The sequence below is a fragment of the Pseudorasbora parva genome, chromosome 2, assembly GCF_024679245.1.
Source record: "Pseudorasbora parva isolate DD20220531a chromosome 2, ASM2467924v1, whole genome shotgun sequence".
NCBI lineage: Eukaryota > Metazoa > Chordata > Actinopteri > Cypriniformes > Gobionidae > Pseudorasbora > Pseudorasbora parva.
This window is the reverse complement of record NC_090173.1, coordinates 33,236,082-33,252,965: the sequence shown is the minus strand read 5'-3', so window position 1 is coordinate 33,252,965 and position 16,884 is coordinate 33,236,082. Positions and strand designations below refer to the sequence as shown.

The following is a 16,884-nucleotide window of genomic DNA, read 5'->3' as shown; positions in this document are numbered from 1 at the left end:
TATATATATATATATATATATATATATATATATATATATATATATATATATATATATATATATATATATATATATAAAATACATTTTATTTATAATGCACTTTATATTAAACAAAATCTCAAAGTGCTACAGAATTAAAAAAAAACAATCAACAACAATAAATAAATAAAAGTGAAAAATAAAATAAAATAAAGTAGCAAGTCAATTAAAAGCTCTGCTAAAAAGGTGGGTTTTAAGACCACGCTTAAAAGTATCTATAGTCTGTGGAGTCCGCAGGTGGTCAGGGAGAGCATTCCACAAACTGGGGGCTGCAGAGAAGAAGGCCCGATCGCCCATAGTACGGAGATTGGCTGTGGGAGTATATATATATATATATATATTATATATATATTATATCCATCCATATCCAGGATGCAGTATTGATTGTTTTTTAGGAGGTTTTTTTTAACCTGCTGGTCCAATTGGGATGGTAGTACACTTTTTGTTTTTTCTGTATTTTTCATATTGGTATGCATTTTCTATTCAACAAATATCTGATAGGATTCCATAATTTATTTATTTCTTAGCTTATACCGCTGCAATGAAATTATAGCTACAGTATTGACACTTTAACTGGGAGCATGCGTTAACTGGAAAGCGGTGGCGTACTGTAATTTGTTGATAATTTTCAATTTAATCTAATGTTAAAGGTATAGTGTATAGTCTTTAATTTAAAACTGCACAAAACTAAACTGACCTGGACTGACATTTTGCTGCTTCATAGATTAAATTAATCTAATAATTCATGGTCTTTACAATGTAATTGAATCAACACTGAACTTACTTCAGCTGAACAACAGCCAAAATGCATAATTTTCCTGTAAAGCTGATTAAATCATTATATCACTGTAAAGCTGATTTGAAATAATCTGTATTGTATAAAGCACTATATAAATAAAAGTGATTTGATTAGCTGATGGGCTGCAAATTAATGTAATAAGCCATTTTTCTTACAAAAGCAATCTTATTCAATGTAGCAAAGCCTCTCCCCTCTTAACATCCATTTAAACAAAAAAAAGTCCTTGGCTCTCCTTTCCCAGTTTAGTTGACAGTTTAGTTGAGGCCATAAAACATTAATTTGAAAAATATTTTCAAACAAATATTACGTCAAATGTTATTTTAAAGTGATCACATTCTGCCTATTATTGTCCACCAGTCAGCAACATTTTATTTTTTATTTTTGGGCAGATCAAACGCATATGACTTATAAATCCATATGGCTTAATTTTTATTTCAAATGTAAATGGCCTGTAAAAGTTCCTGTGATTTTTATTTTATTTTTATTTATTTTTATCTGAATTAGAAATGAACAATAGATAGTGTCACCATACGATTCAGTCCATTCCCCAACTGAATGAATGCCACACAAAGAGCATGTGTTTGAGATGAGAGAAGTTTGAATAACTCCAAGCATTCTGAATGCTCAATGAAAGCCACTTTATACAGTGAAGATTAGAGAAGACTTTGACTTGAACAACAGTACTGGTTTGTGGGCAAAGGCTGTTCTCATGACCTATTGTGTGCTATGTAAACAATGACTCATGAATCGGAGCATGAGATCTTTGCTTATAGTTTAACGTCTGGGAGCTGCTTTGTACCTTGCTTAAAAAAATTATCCTGTTGAGAACAGCATGGTTGACACCTATGTTTCCCTTAAAGGGATAGTTCACTTTAAAATGAAAAATCTGTCATCCTTTACTCAACCTCAAGTTGTTTCAAACCTGTATGAATTTCTTTCTTCAGCTGGACACAAGGGAAGATATTTTGAAGAATGTCAATAACCAAACAGTTAACTGGAGCCATTGACTTTCATAGTAGGAAAAAAAATACTATGGAAGTCAATGGCTTCAGTTAACTGTTTGGTTACTGACATTCTTCAAAATATCCTCCCTTGTGTCCAGCTGAAGAAAGAAATTCATACAGTTTGAAACAACTTGAGGGTGAGTAACGGATGATATAAATTTCGTTTTAAAGTGAACTATCCCTTTAAGACGTTGGCAGCATAAACCATGACAGTGTTGCAAAATATAATGAATCTAGCGGTGTCAATCTGTTTGTGCTGGGCTAGTCGCTTTTTTAAATCACTCAGACCTTCAATGCAGCTCCTTTTAGACAAATAACGTTATATATAATAACCCTGTTGGCAGAAAAGGTTGTCGCCTGTGTAAATTTGTATTTTTTGGTGTTCATGTATAAACCGGGCTATGTTTTAATTTTAACAGTAATATAGCTAAAGTATATAAAGTATGTTTCTGTCTCCTTTTACATATATAAAAACCTGTGTGACTGGATACCAGCACAGGAAGTAGGGGTAAATAATTTCCCCACTTCCCTAACTAAAATATATGACTATTGGGGAAAAGGGAGCCTGTCATGCCCTCATTGGCTAAAAGGAGAGAAGAGGCAGAGCTTAAAGGGATGAGTCACTGATCCAAGGCCTGTGACTCACAGCACTCTGGTGCAAAGTGACCTACATCGTAGTCTCACATGAGTGTGTGCTGTTCATCCTGCACACTCCCTCATTTTTCTCCAGTGTCTCCATCTCTGTGCCCAGCAGCACTGTCCCATTACCATAATGGTGTTGGTAATGATGAGGCCTTGATTCCATTTGTATCCATCCCCCTCTTACTGGGTTAACTTTGAATAACACAAAGAAATGGGGGCTCATTTTTTATTGAGTGTGTGTCGGGTAAGTATAGGGAGGCTTAATAGTTGTACCAGGATCCACTTTCCCCCAGAGAGCTGCCGCCAACGCTGAGAGGTATGCAGAGTTTTCCTTTCATGCTCTGCCCTATTTTCCCTCTCTTTCTCACACGTGCTCACGATCTTTCTCGCTCTCAGACACAACTCACAATCTTTCCTCTATTTTTCACACTTGTACACACCCCCACACACAAAGACTTTCACACTATAATATTTTTCTCGCTCCATGTGCAGTAACATAATTGTCTCTTTATACGTGGTGTCTACTGCAGAACGCTCAGAAATTGCTGACTGTATTTTGACATGTTCTGTGAAATGTCAGTATGAGTACTGTGCATATAAGTAAAATAAAATGCACATCCATATGTGAATTTGGTAGTGGAAAATGGTAAACCGAAACGTGCCATTGAAGCATATATTAATTTCTAATTTTAGTGAATATAATTTATTTTATTAATTCATATTAAATTCATTTAATGCAACATTTACTTTCAGCTAACGGCCCTTTGTAGTAAAAAGTTTGGCCACCTCTGCTATAATATATAATGATTTATACAAATAGTCTACACACGCGATCTATACAAATTTATACAAAGCATGCATTTTTTGCAATGTTTTTTCTCTGTGTGGGGATTTGTTTTATTTCATGAATAGACATGGGTCAGGGAGGGCAGTTCACTGAGTTCAAATAACAATTTCTTCATCTCTCTCAACGGCTGCTTCTCTTCAAGTGAATTTGCATATTGTCATAAGTTCGCTTGCGATTATTCACAATTTAATCGCACGTTTTTATCAGTTCTAAATGTACCTTAAATGAATGTTTTTAATACTCTAATCAACATGGGTATGGACAAATATGCTTGCTTGATGCAAATGTACGTTTATAATTAGTGAAACCATACTCAGGGAATGAAGACTAGACATGTATCAAAGGTCAGATGTTTTTCAAAGAACTTGTTCATGTCTCTTAACCCAAAGCTTAAATTCAGAATAAGCAGTGATTTCTCTCATTTTAAGAATATAAATAAAGGGAGTTTTTACACTGGCAGTTTCGTTCAGAACAGGGCACAGTTCGTATGAAAAATTGGTAATGGGAAAGCGGTCATGCAGAGCTGAGAACACACCAGTATCACACCATACTTGGAGGAGGTTCATATTCCTAGCCTAGAAATCTAGACGCACCCTAGCGGCAGCAAATTTAATTTGCCCGCAAGTGTCGTCTAGGAACTCTCAATACCCATTTGAGCTGTATTCCTCAGAATCTGGACGGCCCAATCACATCATGTATAGATTCGGTGGGCGGGGCCATAATGACGACGGCTGAGTTGCGTTTGCGTGCTTCTAGTAAACACAGAAACTGGCGAACGGCGGCGGTCTTTCGAATCAGCTTTGACCGCGACTCTGGAAGACTTGGAGTTAAGCTTTTCTCTGAGAAAAGAACGGCACTGAAGTCATTCTTAAAAAGGGAAGATGTGTTCTGAGTTAGCTGACCGGATACGGCGAATGTTTAATCTGTCAGCTAGCTCTGTTTCACCTTTGTTGCTCTTGTTGGTGTAGCTCTATCCTATCGTGTGCAGAGGGAGTTTGAAAGACAACCGTTTATCCGCCCCTCGGATTGAGCCCTGTCAATGGTGAGTTTCCAGACCAAACATCTTGATGTGGGTCTGGCTTGTCAGGCTATCATATTCCATGAGTAGGAATATAGTGTGGCCCCTTTAAAGGGGGGGTGAAATGCTGTTTCATGCATACTGATCTTTTTACACTGTTAAAGACATGGATTCCCATACTAAACATGGACAAAGTTTCAAAAGTTAAGGTGGACGTTTGATGGGAGTATTTCTTTGTCAAAAATACTACTTCCGGTTAGTCATAAGTTTCGGCAAGTTTTTTTCGATCATGGGTCCACTTGACGTTAAAAGGTCGGAATTTCCTTGTATGGGCCGTACGGACAATTCTACCGGAAGAGCGTGAGAGAGAGAGAGAGAGAGAGAGAGGGAGAGTGCGAAAGCAACAGGCTACGCCCATTAAAGCGCTGGCTCGTAGGCTGCGCTGCACAGGTGATGTGACTTCAAGAAATTAACAATGTCACCAAAAAAGTGCGTTTTTGGTTGCCAGACCAAGACAGTCATGTACAGATTGCCAAAAAACCCCGCGTTAAGGCAACAGTGGATGTAATTTGCTTTTCCGGATCAGCAACTGAGTTGCGCGAATGTTTATATCTGTTCGCTGCATTTCGGTGCCGACTGTTTCATAAACAAGGCCCAGCTCGACGCCGGATTTTCCGATCGCCTAATGCTGAATGATGGAGCAGTCCCAACGTTAGAACCGCACGCGGTGAGTGAGACTGCTTCAAATGTCTGTGTTTTTGCCTATGCTCGTAGCCCAAACATGATCACGTATAGTTAATTGATCAATGGAGCATGCGATGTGTAGTGCGTGTACATTTGTTTAGCTGGCCACTATATGTGTAACTTTATGTTTGTGTATTGTAAAAGCACTCCAAACAACAATAAATACACAAAGAGTGGGGAAATATGTTGAACTAAATAAGCACGCTTCTTCATTCTTCATTCAAATGCGCTACTATTCCGTGTCTTTCTATGTAAACACTAGCCTGCCGTGCAAAACCATGTCTACACAAACCACGCTTAAACACACACACACACACGTGCACAACTGCACTTCCCACATGTACACCTTCAAAGACAAAAATACGACGATATAATTCAAGTATAAATATGTAAATAACACAAGCCGCTAAGCATATTATATAGTTAGTGTATATCGTACCACATAGAGACGTCCTGCTCTAGTCGTTTTTGCTGCTGCTCCTGTTCAACTGCAGCCTCTGGGTCTGATTCCGGATCATAGATGTATGGCTGTATCTGATTAAAAGCCATATTTTTATTTTGAATAAAGTTTTTTCCCGCTGTTAGTGATGACACAGCTTTACGACGCACTCAACCCAATAACAGCGGCGCGCACACGTCATTATTTAGCTCCGCTCACACGATACGCCCCCACCCGCTCGGCTTTTTTCCGGAAAGACTCGGAACAGCGCATCTTTCTTATATAATTATAAAAAAAATCAAGACTTTTCGGAGATATGCAGGATGCAATGCTACTCTATAGGTACTCAAGATTGACATGACACTGACTGAAACTGAGTGTTTCACCCCCCCTTAACAGAGGTTCATTTCCTATTGAACTGCCGGTATTTTGTGTGTGTGCCGCAAATGACGCAAACGGTGTGAAGAACACGGACTGGATATATATATATATATATATATATATATATATATATATATACATATATATACACACCTCCACACACATACATATATACACATACATATATACACACACACACACACACATTCATGATTCGGATCAGGTGTCAAACTGAAAGCTAAAATAACGTTACATTGGCGATCCGAATCATGAATCAATACGCTGATTCAATACGCTGACATGGACAGTATAGTGTGCATACACTTAGATACGCTCTCAGACAAAATCTAAAATATCTTTAACTGTGTTCTGATGATGAATGGAGGTCTTACGGGTGTGGAACGACATTAGGGTGAGTCATTAATCACAATTGCATTTTTGGGTGGACTAACCATTTAAGTGTTCTTTGTGATTTTAGACAAATTTTTACATTGAATTATTTGAGTGTCTTCCATGGTTGTGTTGATACTTCTACCAGGGGACAGGGGATTATATTCAGAGGAAGGTTAAGTTTAAAATAAAAATGTTTAAATGTAATATATTTTTCTCCTGGTCCTTATTTTAAATAGGTCGTAAAAAAATCAATAACTATTAATATCGACCGATATGAAAGACTTTTTCAAACAAGTTTTCAGTTATATCGCTTAGCCCTACTCCAAAACCTAGAAAGCTGCCTTCATGGTGGCAATACATTCTGGGGTTCCTGCATTAAATTCTGACAAATATTTTTTTTTAAAGACTGCATACTTTTTGATAATTTAAAATGCTTTCTAGGTAGCCAGCTTTCCTGGTTTTGGAACAGAGCCACGTTTTGGCAGTTTTAATGTGAGATTTAACCATGGAAGTACATAGGGATGTTAAACCGCTAAAGAACACTTTGATAACTAATGTTTTTCCGTGAGGGGCATCTCAGGCAGGTGAAGCCAACCCGTTTTCTAAAGCCTCACAGCATTTAATGTAAGGTTACCCTGGGTCAAACCTCTGGGCATAATTAAACCTGATTTCAGCACAAGGTTGTTCTCCAGAGCTACAGGCCAACTCAACAGCCATGACTAAGACGCGTCTCCTCAGAGAAGCAACAGAGTGCGTAATTAGAGCGTGCCACCTGATCACAGCTTCACAGGAAGCCGCTTGTGCTGCCAGTTCTGCGGTTATTCAGGGTTATTCGGGTTCAGGAAAGCAGCTACCAACACTCAAACTTTCACTTATATTAGAGCGAGAGATTTCTCTGTTCAGTTCAGCTGTTCAATTTTTAATTTACATTATTCATTATTGATCAGATCGAGTTTAAAGGAAGTTTGAGAATTTGTGGCGCGGGCAAGAGAAGATGAAGGCATAATTTTGCCCACCGCTGGAGTGTCTGCCGTCAGAAGAGCAGTTCCCATGACATTGTCCTGGATCTGCGCTGAGCTCTGTCCCTGTTATGGAAAATGTGCCACTCATATCAGAGCTGTGCAGCAGAAAGAGGTCAGACGGCGCTCTAGGGAACGAATGAATGGCATGGAAAAACAGAGAGATTTGGTGAAAGGGAACAAGTGCAACAGTGAGAATAGCTGTGGGAGAGAAATGAATTCTTTGACATCTAATAACAGTCTCACCTTCTCAAAGCTCTCGCGTTCACAAGAGCAGGTTGTGTGATGCCAGCCGGTAGTTTCTCACTTCCTGTTCTCTCTTTGTGTGAAAAATATAAACTCAAGTACCATCTGTGAATGTTTCACGTCCCTTTTTTTTCTTTTTTCTTTTCTAAATATATAAATGTTCTTTTACAGCACAGTTATGCACATTGACCTGTAGCTTAAGATTTCAGGTTTAGTTAAACTATGCTCCGATTCAGAAAAATATTATCAAATGTATACAAATTTAAATATGTTGGCATTGCCTTTTTATAGGGCAAAATAGTTGCATTTTAAATGACAGTAATTCAAAAAAATTCTAAGCTTTGTTACATTGCAGCTGTTTTCTTCCAATTATTTTGTTCATAACGTTCCCATTTGTGGTCGACCAATATATTAGCGGATACTTGTTTTTTTTGTGTTTTTTTTAAGGTCAGCATTAGCTCATTTTTTGTAGGCAAGAGATTGATGTTTGTATGCATCATTCCTGTAAAATAATTTTGACTTGTCCTGTGATTTTTAACCAGAAATGTCATAAATCCTTTGGTCAGAAGGTGTAGTCTTTATATTTGCGGAAATTATGTATTTCCCAAATTACCGCTTGTAATTCTCCATAAACTGTCCCTTTATGGCAGTATTTTTCTTGGAATTGCTCTTTATTATTGTCTGGCTACATAAACCCCTTTAGTAGCTCTCTCAACACGCTGCATTGAAGTCTATGGTGTTTGCATTTGACCGTTTGTTTATATTTGTGGGGATGTTTGTCGTATGTGTGTAGAAGGAAATAAGAACATGACATCCTCATCTGACTCCGTGATGGTGCCAGGTTGGGTATTTTTAGCTTTGTGCCTTTTCTGAACACAGGAAATAGATGCAGACGGTTGCCCACTGGCTCAGCAACAGTGCATCTGTCGTGTAATGGAAGTGAGGCCTCATTTTATCACTCGTAATAGACAAAGATGTGCTCGTTTGGCGCAAACACTGTTTAAAGGTCCCATTTTTAGTGTGTTTTTGAAGCCTTGATTGTGTTTACAGTGTGCAATATAACATGCGTTCATGTTTCGCGTGTAAAAAAACAGTATTTTTCACACAATTGACTTATCTGTACACCGCTGTTTCCTCTGTCCTAAAAACGGCCTGATAATTTCCTTGTTCTATGAAGTCCCTTCTTCAGAAACACGTAACGAGTTCTGATTGGGCCAGCGCTTCCCGTGTTGTGATTGGACAGCAGCTTAGCGCACTTTGCCCGGAAAGGTCCCGCCTCTTACCATAACGGGGAGATGCAAGCGCTCAATGCGCGCTCTTCTCCACATGGGAGAGCAACAAGACCACGCCCCCTGTTCTAATGACGTCATTCCTGAAGGAAGTGCAGGGGTGTAGTCCAAACCGGCTGTTCGCTGTAGGCTTTGAAAGGGAACTTCTATTTTTCCCCCACAGTGGATGCACAAGAGGTTCATATTTCATATTAAAGACAGACTTTAAGAAATTGATATCACAAATAAACAACACAGATTTTTATAATAATGAGAGATTATATATATATAATATATATTTTTTTTTTTTTTTTAAAAACTCTTTAGGCTTATACCTTTCTAATTTGTTTTAGTCATAGCATAGGCTGTCTGCATATTAATATGTAACCCAGCAGTTTTTTTTTTTTTGGTCTAAAATCCATTTTCTGTAAAATATTACTAAAATAATATTAATAATTAGTATGAGTATTATATTGTTATATTTATTCTGACATACTCTATTTTTTATTTGTTATTATGAAAGTTATTGTAATATTTCTTATTTGTAAAAATATTTTTAGCAGTAATAATAATCATAATAATAATTATTACTATTAATATATAAACACAATGTTATATACACACACTTTTAATTTGTATTTTTAAAAATAAATAAATTACAATAATCGCATTTTAAATCGCAATCGCAATTTTACCCTTAATAATCGCAATTATATATTTTCCCCAAATCATGCAGCCCTAATTTAAACGATGCCCAATTGGCACTAAGGGGTCTAAAGTGTGCCAAGACAACATCCCCCACACCATTACACCACCACCACCAGCCTGCCCAGTGGTAACAAGGCATGATGGATCCATGTTCTCATTCTGTTTACGCCAAATTCTGACTCTACCATCTAAATGTCTCAACAGAAATCGAGACTCATCAGACCAAGCAACATTTTTCCAGTCTTCAACTGTCCAATTTTGGTGAGCTCGTGCAAATTGTAGCTTGTTTTTCCTATTTGTAGTGGAGATGAGTGGTACCCGGTGGGGTCTTCTGCTGTTGTAGCCCATCCGCCTCAAGGTTGTGCGTGTTGTGGCTTCACAAATGCTTTGCTGCATACCTCGGTTGTAATCGGCCCATTCTCCTCTGACATCTAGCATTAAGGCATTTTCACCCACAGGACTGCCACATACTGGATGTTTTTCCCTTTTCACACCATTCTTTGTAAACCCTAGAAATTGTTGTGCGTAGGGCTGAAACGATTAGTCGACATTGTCGACAAATATCCTTTTTGTCGAGTAGTTATTTGATCTTGTGACCTAATGTAAGGGCCTGCAATATCGCGATTTTGACGGATACGCCGCTCTAGCGCTAGTATAATGCAGCCTTTACGAATGCTATAGGAAAACAGCGCTAATTATGACAGTGCAAATGAATCCGATCTAGCAAAGTGTGGGAAAGTTTCACAAAACTTCAAACCAAGAATGTTGTCATGTGCAATACATGCAAGGGGTAACTTGCTTTTAACGGGAGCATGACGTGCATGTTGAAGCACTTAAAGATGAACCATCCCAGCACAAGAGGAGCCGGTGAGAGGAGGGTTCTCCAGCTGAAGCTAACTAATTATCAGAAAATCTCTTTAGAAAAGGCTTTACTACTAATAATAGTAATAATGTTAATAATAATGATTAAAGTATAAAGAATAATTACAGTAATGTGATTTATTTTGAAAAGAATAAAGCTTGATCGAGCTTAGGAGTCCTTATTGTAACACTGTTAGATATTATAGTCTTATCACTTGCCTGTATTTTGTTCCATATGTATGATGACTAACAAAAGGAGATGGGATCATTCATGTCAGTTACTGTTTCATACTGTTAATTAAAAGGTGAATGTGAATCTGTCAGCTCAATTGTCATGTAAAAAATATTGTGATTTTTATACTTGTAGTAATTGTTTGCAGATTCATATTTTACCATTCTTTGTGTCCTGAAGTAAATGTCCCATTTAAGCGTGCTGCTATTATTGATCACTTTACATCAGAGGAATTGCAACCGATTTTTTTCTTATAATCGATGATTAGTTGATTAATCGTTTGTTGCAGCCCTAGTGTGCATGAAAATCTCAGTATAACTGAGCAGATTGTGAAATACTCAGACCAGCCCGTCTGGCACTAATACCCATGCCACACTTAAAATTGCTTAAATTACCTTTCTTTCCCATTCTGATATTCAGTTTGGAGTTCAGGAGATTGTCTTGACCAGGACCACACCCTTAAATGCATTGAAGCAACTGTCATGTGATTGGTTGATTAGATAATTGCATTAATGAGAAATTGAACATGTTCCTAATCCTAATAATACTTTAGGTGAGTGTGTTATGTTATACGTTATGTTATACGTTGTTAGTTATGCAACATGCTTATAAGTAAATTATCCACAACCCAACCATAAGCCACTATGCTACCTACTACTTCTACAAAATGGTAATGATCAACTTCAACATAATAGAAACCCTTTCAAATTTCAAACATAACTGAACATTAACAGATGTTTCCCTTCATTCATAAAATAGCACTTAATTTAAATTATTGCTCCCCATTTCAAGGAATTTCTAAAAAAGTCTGGGAACTTACAATCACCACCAAATGGTGTCTAAATAAAACTGCATAATTGAACTAATTCTCCTAAAATAAATAGGTAGTAATGTCGTCACGATACTGGAATTTCTAACTTCGATGATACCTGGAAAAGTATCGATATTTTATACCATTTTACGGTACTTAAATATTAAAATATGAAAATGGAGGGAAAAAAGTTGAGGCAGCAGCTTAGATAAACTCCCAAGAAAGAGGGAGAAATGCGGAAGAACATTTAAAATGTCTAATAATATTAAATATAATATTTACGGGCACTCTGGTTTCAGAACAAAGGACATGTCAGTCAAGAAAGAATAAAGGCATTGTTTTTGTTCGTTGTTGTCATTGAATTTTCTGCATTGTCTTCTATGTATCAGAAAAATGCTGGTCTTTTGTGACATTTGAATTCTCCATTGTAATGTAATCTCTTGTGTAATACAATACAGTGATTGGGTTAAAAGAGTTAATTCTCATGAATAACGCGGAGAAATGCTCAAACTGCTGATGGAAATTTATACCGTCCAGCAGTGGCCATAAATGTACACATTCTTAATTATCCCCTTAATTTAATTTACAATGTACCTAAATGTTCAGTCTTAACATGCATCACATAGAAATCGTAAAGGTACAGTACCAAAAACATTCAAAGAGTCAGGGAGTGGAAAATCTTCATGTAAAAGTAAATTAAAGTTTTGGACTCTTTCAACCCTTTTCATAGCCTGACAAACCAGACCCACATCAAGATGTTTGGTCTGTAAACTCACCATAGACAGGGCTCAATCCGAGGGGCGGGATAAACGGTTGTCTTTCAAACTCCCTCTGCATGCGATAGGATAGAGCTACACCAACCAGAGCAACAAAGGTGAAACAGAGCTAGCTGACAGATTAAACATTCGCCGTATCCGGTCGGCTAAACTCCGAACACATCTTCCCTTTTTAAGAATGACTTCAGTGCCGTTCTTTGTTCTTTTCTCAGAGAAAAGCTTAACTCCAAGTCTTCCAGAGCAGAGTTGTGGTCAAAGCTGATTCGAAAGACCGCCGCCGTTCGCCAGTTTCTGTGTTTACTAGAAGCACGCAAACGCAACTCGGCCGTCGTCATTATGGCCCTGCCCGCCGACTCTATACACGATGTGATTGGCCCGTCCAGATTGTGAGGAATACAGCTCAGATGGGTATTGAGAGTTCCTAGACGACACTTGCGGGCAAATTAAATTTGCTGCCGCTAGGGTGCGTCTAGATTTCTAGGCTACCCTTTACAACATCTATTAGGGGTTATTGCAAAAACACCTGAATCTTTGTGTAACTCAGATTATTAAAGGTGTCATATACTGGCACTAATGATGTTCGTGTGGTTTTTACATTCAAACACATCATAACTAATAAGTAATAGGCTATTTTCTACACTGGTTTTGATGCTCTCTCCAAAACGCTTGGTTTTGATGGGCGTGACGTACTGGAGACGCACCCACGGCTAGGATTGGAGAAGATTTGCATATTTAATGAGCTTCAGCTCCCCTGTCAGTTCAGAGAGAGGAGAGAATGAGGAAGAAGCAGCAACCAGAATGATTATCTCGATCATGGGACTCGTAAACGTCTTTATCAAACAAACACAATGAGAAATAAAACATCGACCCGCGATTGATTGGACTATTGTTTTTATATTACGGACGATATCGGACGATATATTAGGACCGGACGATATAAGCATGATCTGCGCACACATACACGTTCGGTGTGCGTGCCTCCCTTCAGATATCGAGAGCGAGAGAATAGCAGAATAAGAGATTCGTCGGCCTGCCGGGCTTTGTGAGCCCTGGCCCATACGTGTCTGAGTCCAGTGTGCTAAAGGTATGTTCTGTTAGACACTTACACATAAGCAAATTGATCTATAACAATGCAGTACTATTACATATAAAAACCTGTTTTACTCACATGGTGTGCTGCACCATTCCTGTGATCCAAATCCAGCAACTACCGGAGATTTATTTACAAACGATACCGCAGTGAACTGAAGTGAACATGTCTTCCCCACGTGAGCTGGAACTTCATTAAAAATAAAGTTCAACCACACATTCCTAATATTAGGATCAGAATTAAGCGTATTCAATTATTGCGTTCTTCCACAACCAGGAATAGCGCAATATCTTAATCTTTCTCTGCATGTTTATTGTTGTTGACTAGCTAGCACGAGCCCTCCATGAGTCAGTGGACGGGGCTACTGGATTAAACTTGCTGTAGATTCTGTAGAGGCGGTGTTTCGTCGCACACTGACGTCAGTATAAAGCACAGGACTGTTTGCTGAGCCTGGTGTCTATAAAAGCTTTTCTTTAACTAACAAGGACGTTTTCAGCCCTGAAACTTAGAGGATAATCTTATATTACCATAAAAGCTCAAGGAAAATTTGATTCCTCAATTCATCACCCATTTAACAGACCCAAACTGCACCTGCACAGTAACATGCTTTCCTTCACTAGCAGTCTCTCGCTTCATCTCTTATTTTCCTCCACGGCATGGCATTTGTGAGGCAGTGGGACAGTTGGATGGCAGGGTAGAGACCCATGAGGGTTGTGGAGTAAATATATCTGTAAGTTCATGGTTTGAAAATATACTGGTGCCATTATTGCCACAGAGCAGAGATGATCATTTTACATGTGGGCATATTTATACAGGGGTAACCTCAGCGACATGGAGAATTTCAGGTATTCAAAATACAGCGAGTTTGTAGTTTTGTGCCATTGAAGTGTGGAGAGGACAGGACTTACTCTTAAGTTGTTTGTTTTCTTCATGGTCTACTATTTAAATGGCTTGGTTGTTTTCATGAGCTCTCGGTCATTGCAGCCCTGTGACAGTGCCGTGTGGTTCGGGCGCCACCTCCATTCAAGCACAGCGTGCGGTTTCTCCCTCCACACCCCGACTGACTGTCATGACTTTATTAATTAAGGCTGGCACTCGTCCCAGTCGGTAACAGCTGAAACCAGGAAGAAAGCAGAGTGAGTGTTTAAGGAGAGCGTGGCACCAGCCTATCTGTCTGCTCGCACTAGGAATGGAGATGTCCTCCTGACAAGCATGACCTTAGCTGCTCATCGGGATGTGTGCGTGTTCCCTCACTGAGCCTTCCTGGGGAGCAGAGGGATCTTTTGAAGGTTGAAGGTCTCTGCAGACTGTTGCTAAAAGACAAAACGCAGTTTTCTCAAATGAACCTAATAACCTGTGAGGAAATTATGGCACATTGGGTCAAACTAAAGGCTGTCTCTGTTCCCTTGTAGCTGTGGAGACCCAGAGCACAAGCTCGGAGGAGATCGTACCCAGCCCACCCTCTCCACCGCCTCCCCCACGGGTCTATAAGCCCTGTTTTGTCTGTCAGGACAAGTCATCAGGCTACCACTATGGAGTCAGCGCATGTGAAGGGTGCAAGGTAAGAATCCATCACATCTTTGTTTGCATAAGGATTGATTTGTGGCCCCAAAACGTTTTGCACAGCCAAAGGTGTCTATATAAAATGAGGAATATCAAAACCTAAGTGGCATCTGCAAATAAAAACCACAAACTAATGGCCATTTTGGGCCACTCTAGTGTTAGTAGTAAAGACAAGTATATCTATTGTTTTCTAATTTTAGAAATGTTTTTATTATAGTTTCTTTGTTTTGCACTTGTTTTTGATATTTTGTTTTATACTCCAAGGACATTTGGACATTAAGGCCCGGTTTCACAGACATGACTTGGATTAATACAGGATTAGGCCTTAGTTAAATTTGAATAATTTAAGTATCTTTTATAAATGTGCTTTAGAGGAAAAAAAAGTCACTGATGTTTATCTTGAGACAAAACAATAACGCTGACCTATTTTGAGAGGAAGTTGCTTTCAGCTAAGACCGTTTAAATGTGCATTTTAGTCTGGGACTAGACTTAAACTTTGTCTGTGAAACCTGGCATATAAGTATCCAAATACTTCGAGGCCACTATTTTTTTATGTCTTGAGTCATGAATCTGAATGTTGGGATGCACAAATATATTGGTACTGGACTAGCATATCAGGTATATAAACAAGACAAATATATCAGATATTTAACTAACAATATTTTGAATGGGGGAAGACTCCATTGTCACTGCTGTGAATTCCAGCCTTTTTTTCTGTGCTACTTAATAATTGAAAGCTAGCCATGTATACAATTGTATGATCTACACAGTGTTTCCCTGAGAAAGAGAAACACGGGGGCTTTGAGTTGAACTATGAAGGTTACAAAGCCTGTTCATCTGAGCCCGCAGCCGCAGGGAAGCGTGGTTGGAGAGCTGCATGGTCGGACATACACACAGCGGTGCTCGTGAAAAATAATAAACATAACTTTATTAATTTTGCATGTGCTATCCTCTCATTTTTTTCGCTGCTTTTGAATGTTATGAGGACATAAAAAAAGCACCCATCACTCTCCTCTCGCCCCTACAGCCTTGTCTGTTTTGAGATGAACAAGGATTGTTTGAGCTCTTAAAGGGTTAGTTCACTCAAAAATGAAAATTCTGTCAATAATGACTCACCCTCATTTTGTACGACACCTGTAAGACCTCCGTTCATCTTCAGAACACAAATGAAGATATTTTCGTTGGAATCCAATGGCTCAGACAGGCCTTCATTGACGCCAATGTCATTTCCTTTCTCAAGACCCATAAAAGGCACTAAAAGACGTTGTTACAAAGCCCATCCCACTACATTAGCTCTACAATATTTTTTTTGAAGCAACGAGAATAGTTTTTGTGTGGGAAAAAAACTAAATAACGACTTGGATAGTGATGGGCCATTTTTTAAAACATAGCTCCCCGAAGCTTCGAAGCATTATGAATCCGCTTATTGAATCATGATTCGGATCGCGTGTCAATCTGCTGAAATCATGTGACTTTGGCGATCTCAATCATGAATCAATATACTTAATGCTTCGAAGCTTTAGGGTATTGTGTTTGGAAATCGCCCCATCACTATATAAATCGTTATTTTGTTTTGTTTTTTTGTGCTCAAAATCTATTCTCGTTGCTTCATAAAACGATTGTAAAACCACTGTAGTGAGATGGATTTTGTAACAACGTCTTTAGTGCCTTTTATGGGTCTTGAGAGAGCTTTCTGAGCCAACAGATTTCAACACAACTATATTCATTTGTGTTCTGAAGATGAACAAAGTTCTGAAGGGTGTCGAACGACATGATTGGCAAGTAAGTAATGACAATTTTCATTTTTGGGTGAACTTACCCTTTCAATTGGAGAAATGTGTTTGAGACCTTTGTTTTGCATTTTTGGTAAGACTAACTTACCCTTCAAAGGTGGCATCCTATTTGAAATAAACTTATAAATGACTTATCTGAAACAACAGATTCATTATGCACAATTTGATTTGGTTTTGATTGAATAACATTCTTGTTGCATTTCAATGTTTC

The 16,884-nt window shown here is 38.4% G+C and overlaps 1 protein-coding gene across 6 annotated transcripts in view; it reads left to right on the top strand.

The window, feature by feature from the left end:
- rarab (retinoic acid receptor, alpha b) overlaps positions 1-16,884 on the top strand; it is a 145,519-nt gene that overhangs the window by 111,303 nt on the left and 17,332 nt on the right. For all 6 annotated transcript variants that reach the window (XM_067416741.1, XM_067416731.1, XM_067416768.1 and 3 more), the window contains one exon: positions 14,730-14,878. In XM_067416741.1, the coding sequence (XP_067272842.1) occupies positions 14,730-14,878 (149 nt within the window). The remainder of the gene's footprint in view (positions 1-14,729; positions 14,879-16,884) is intronic.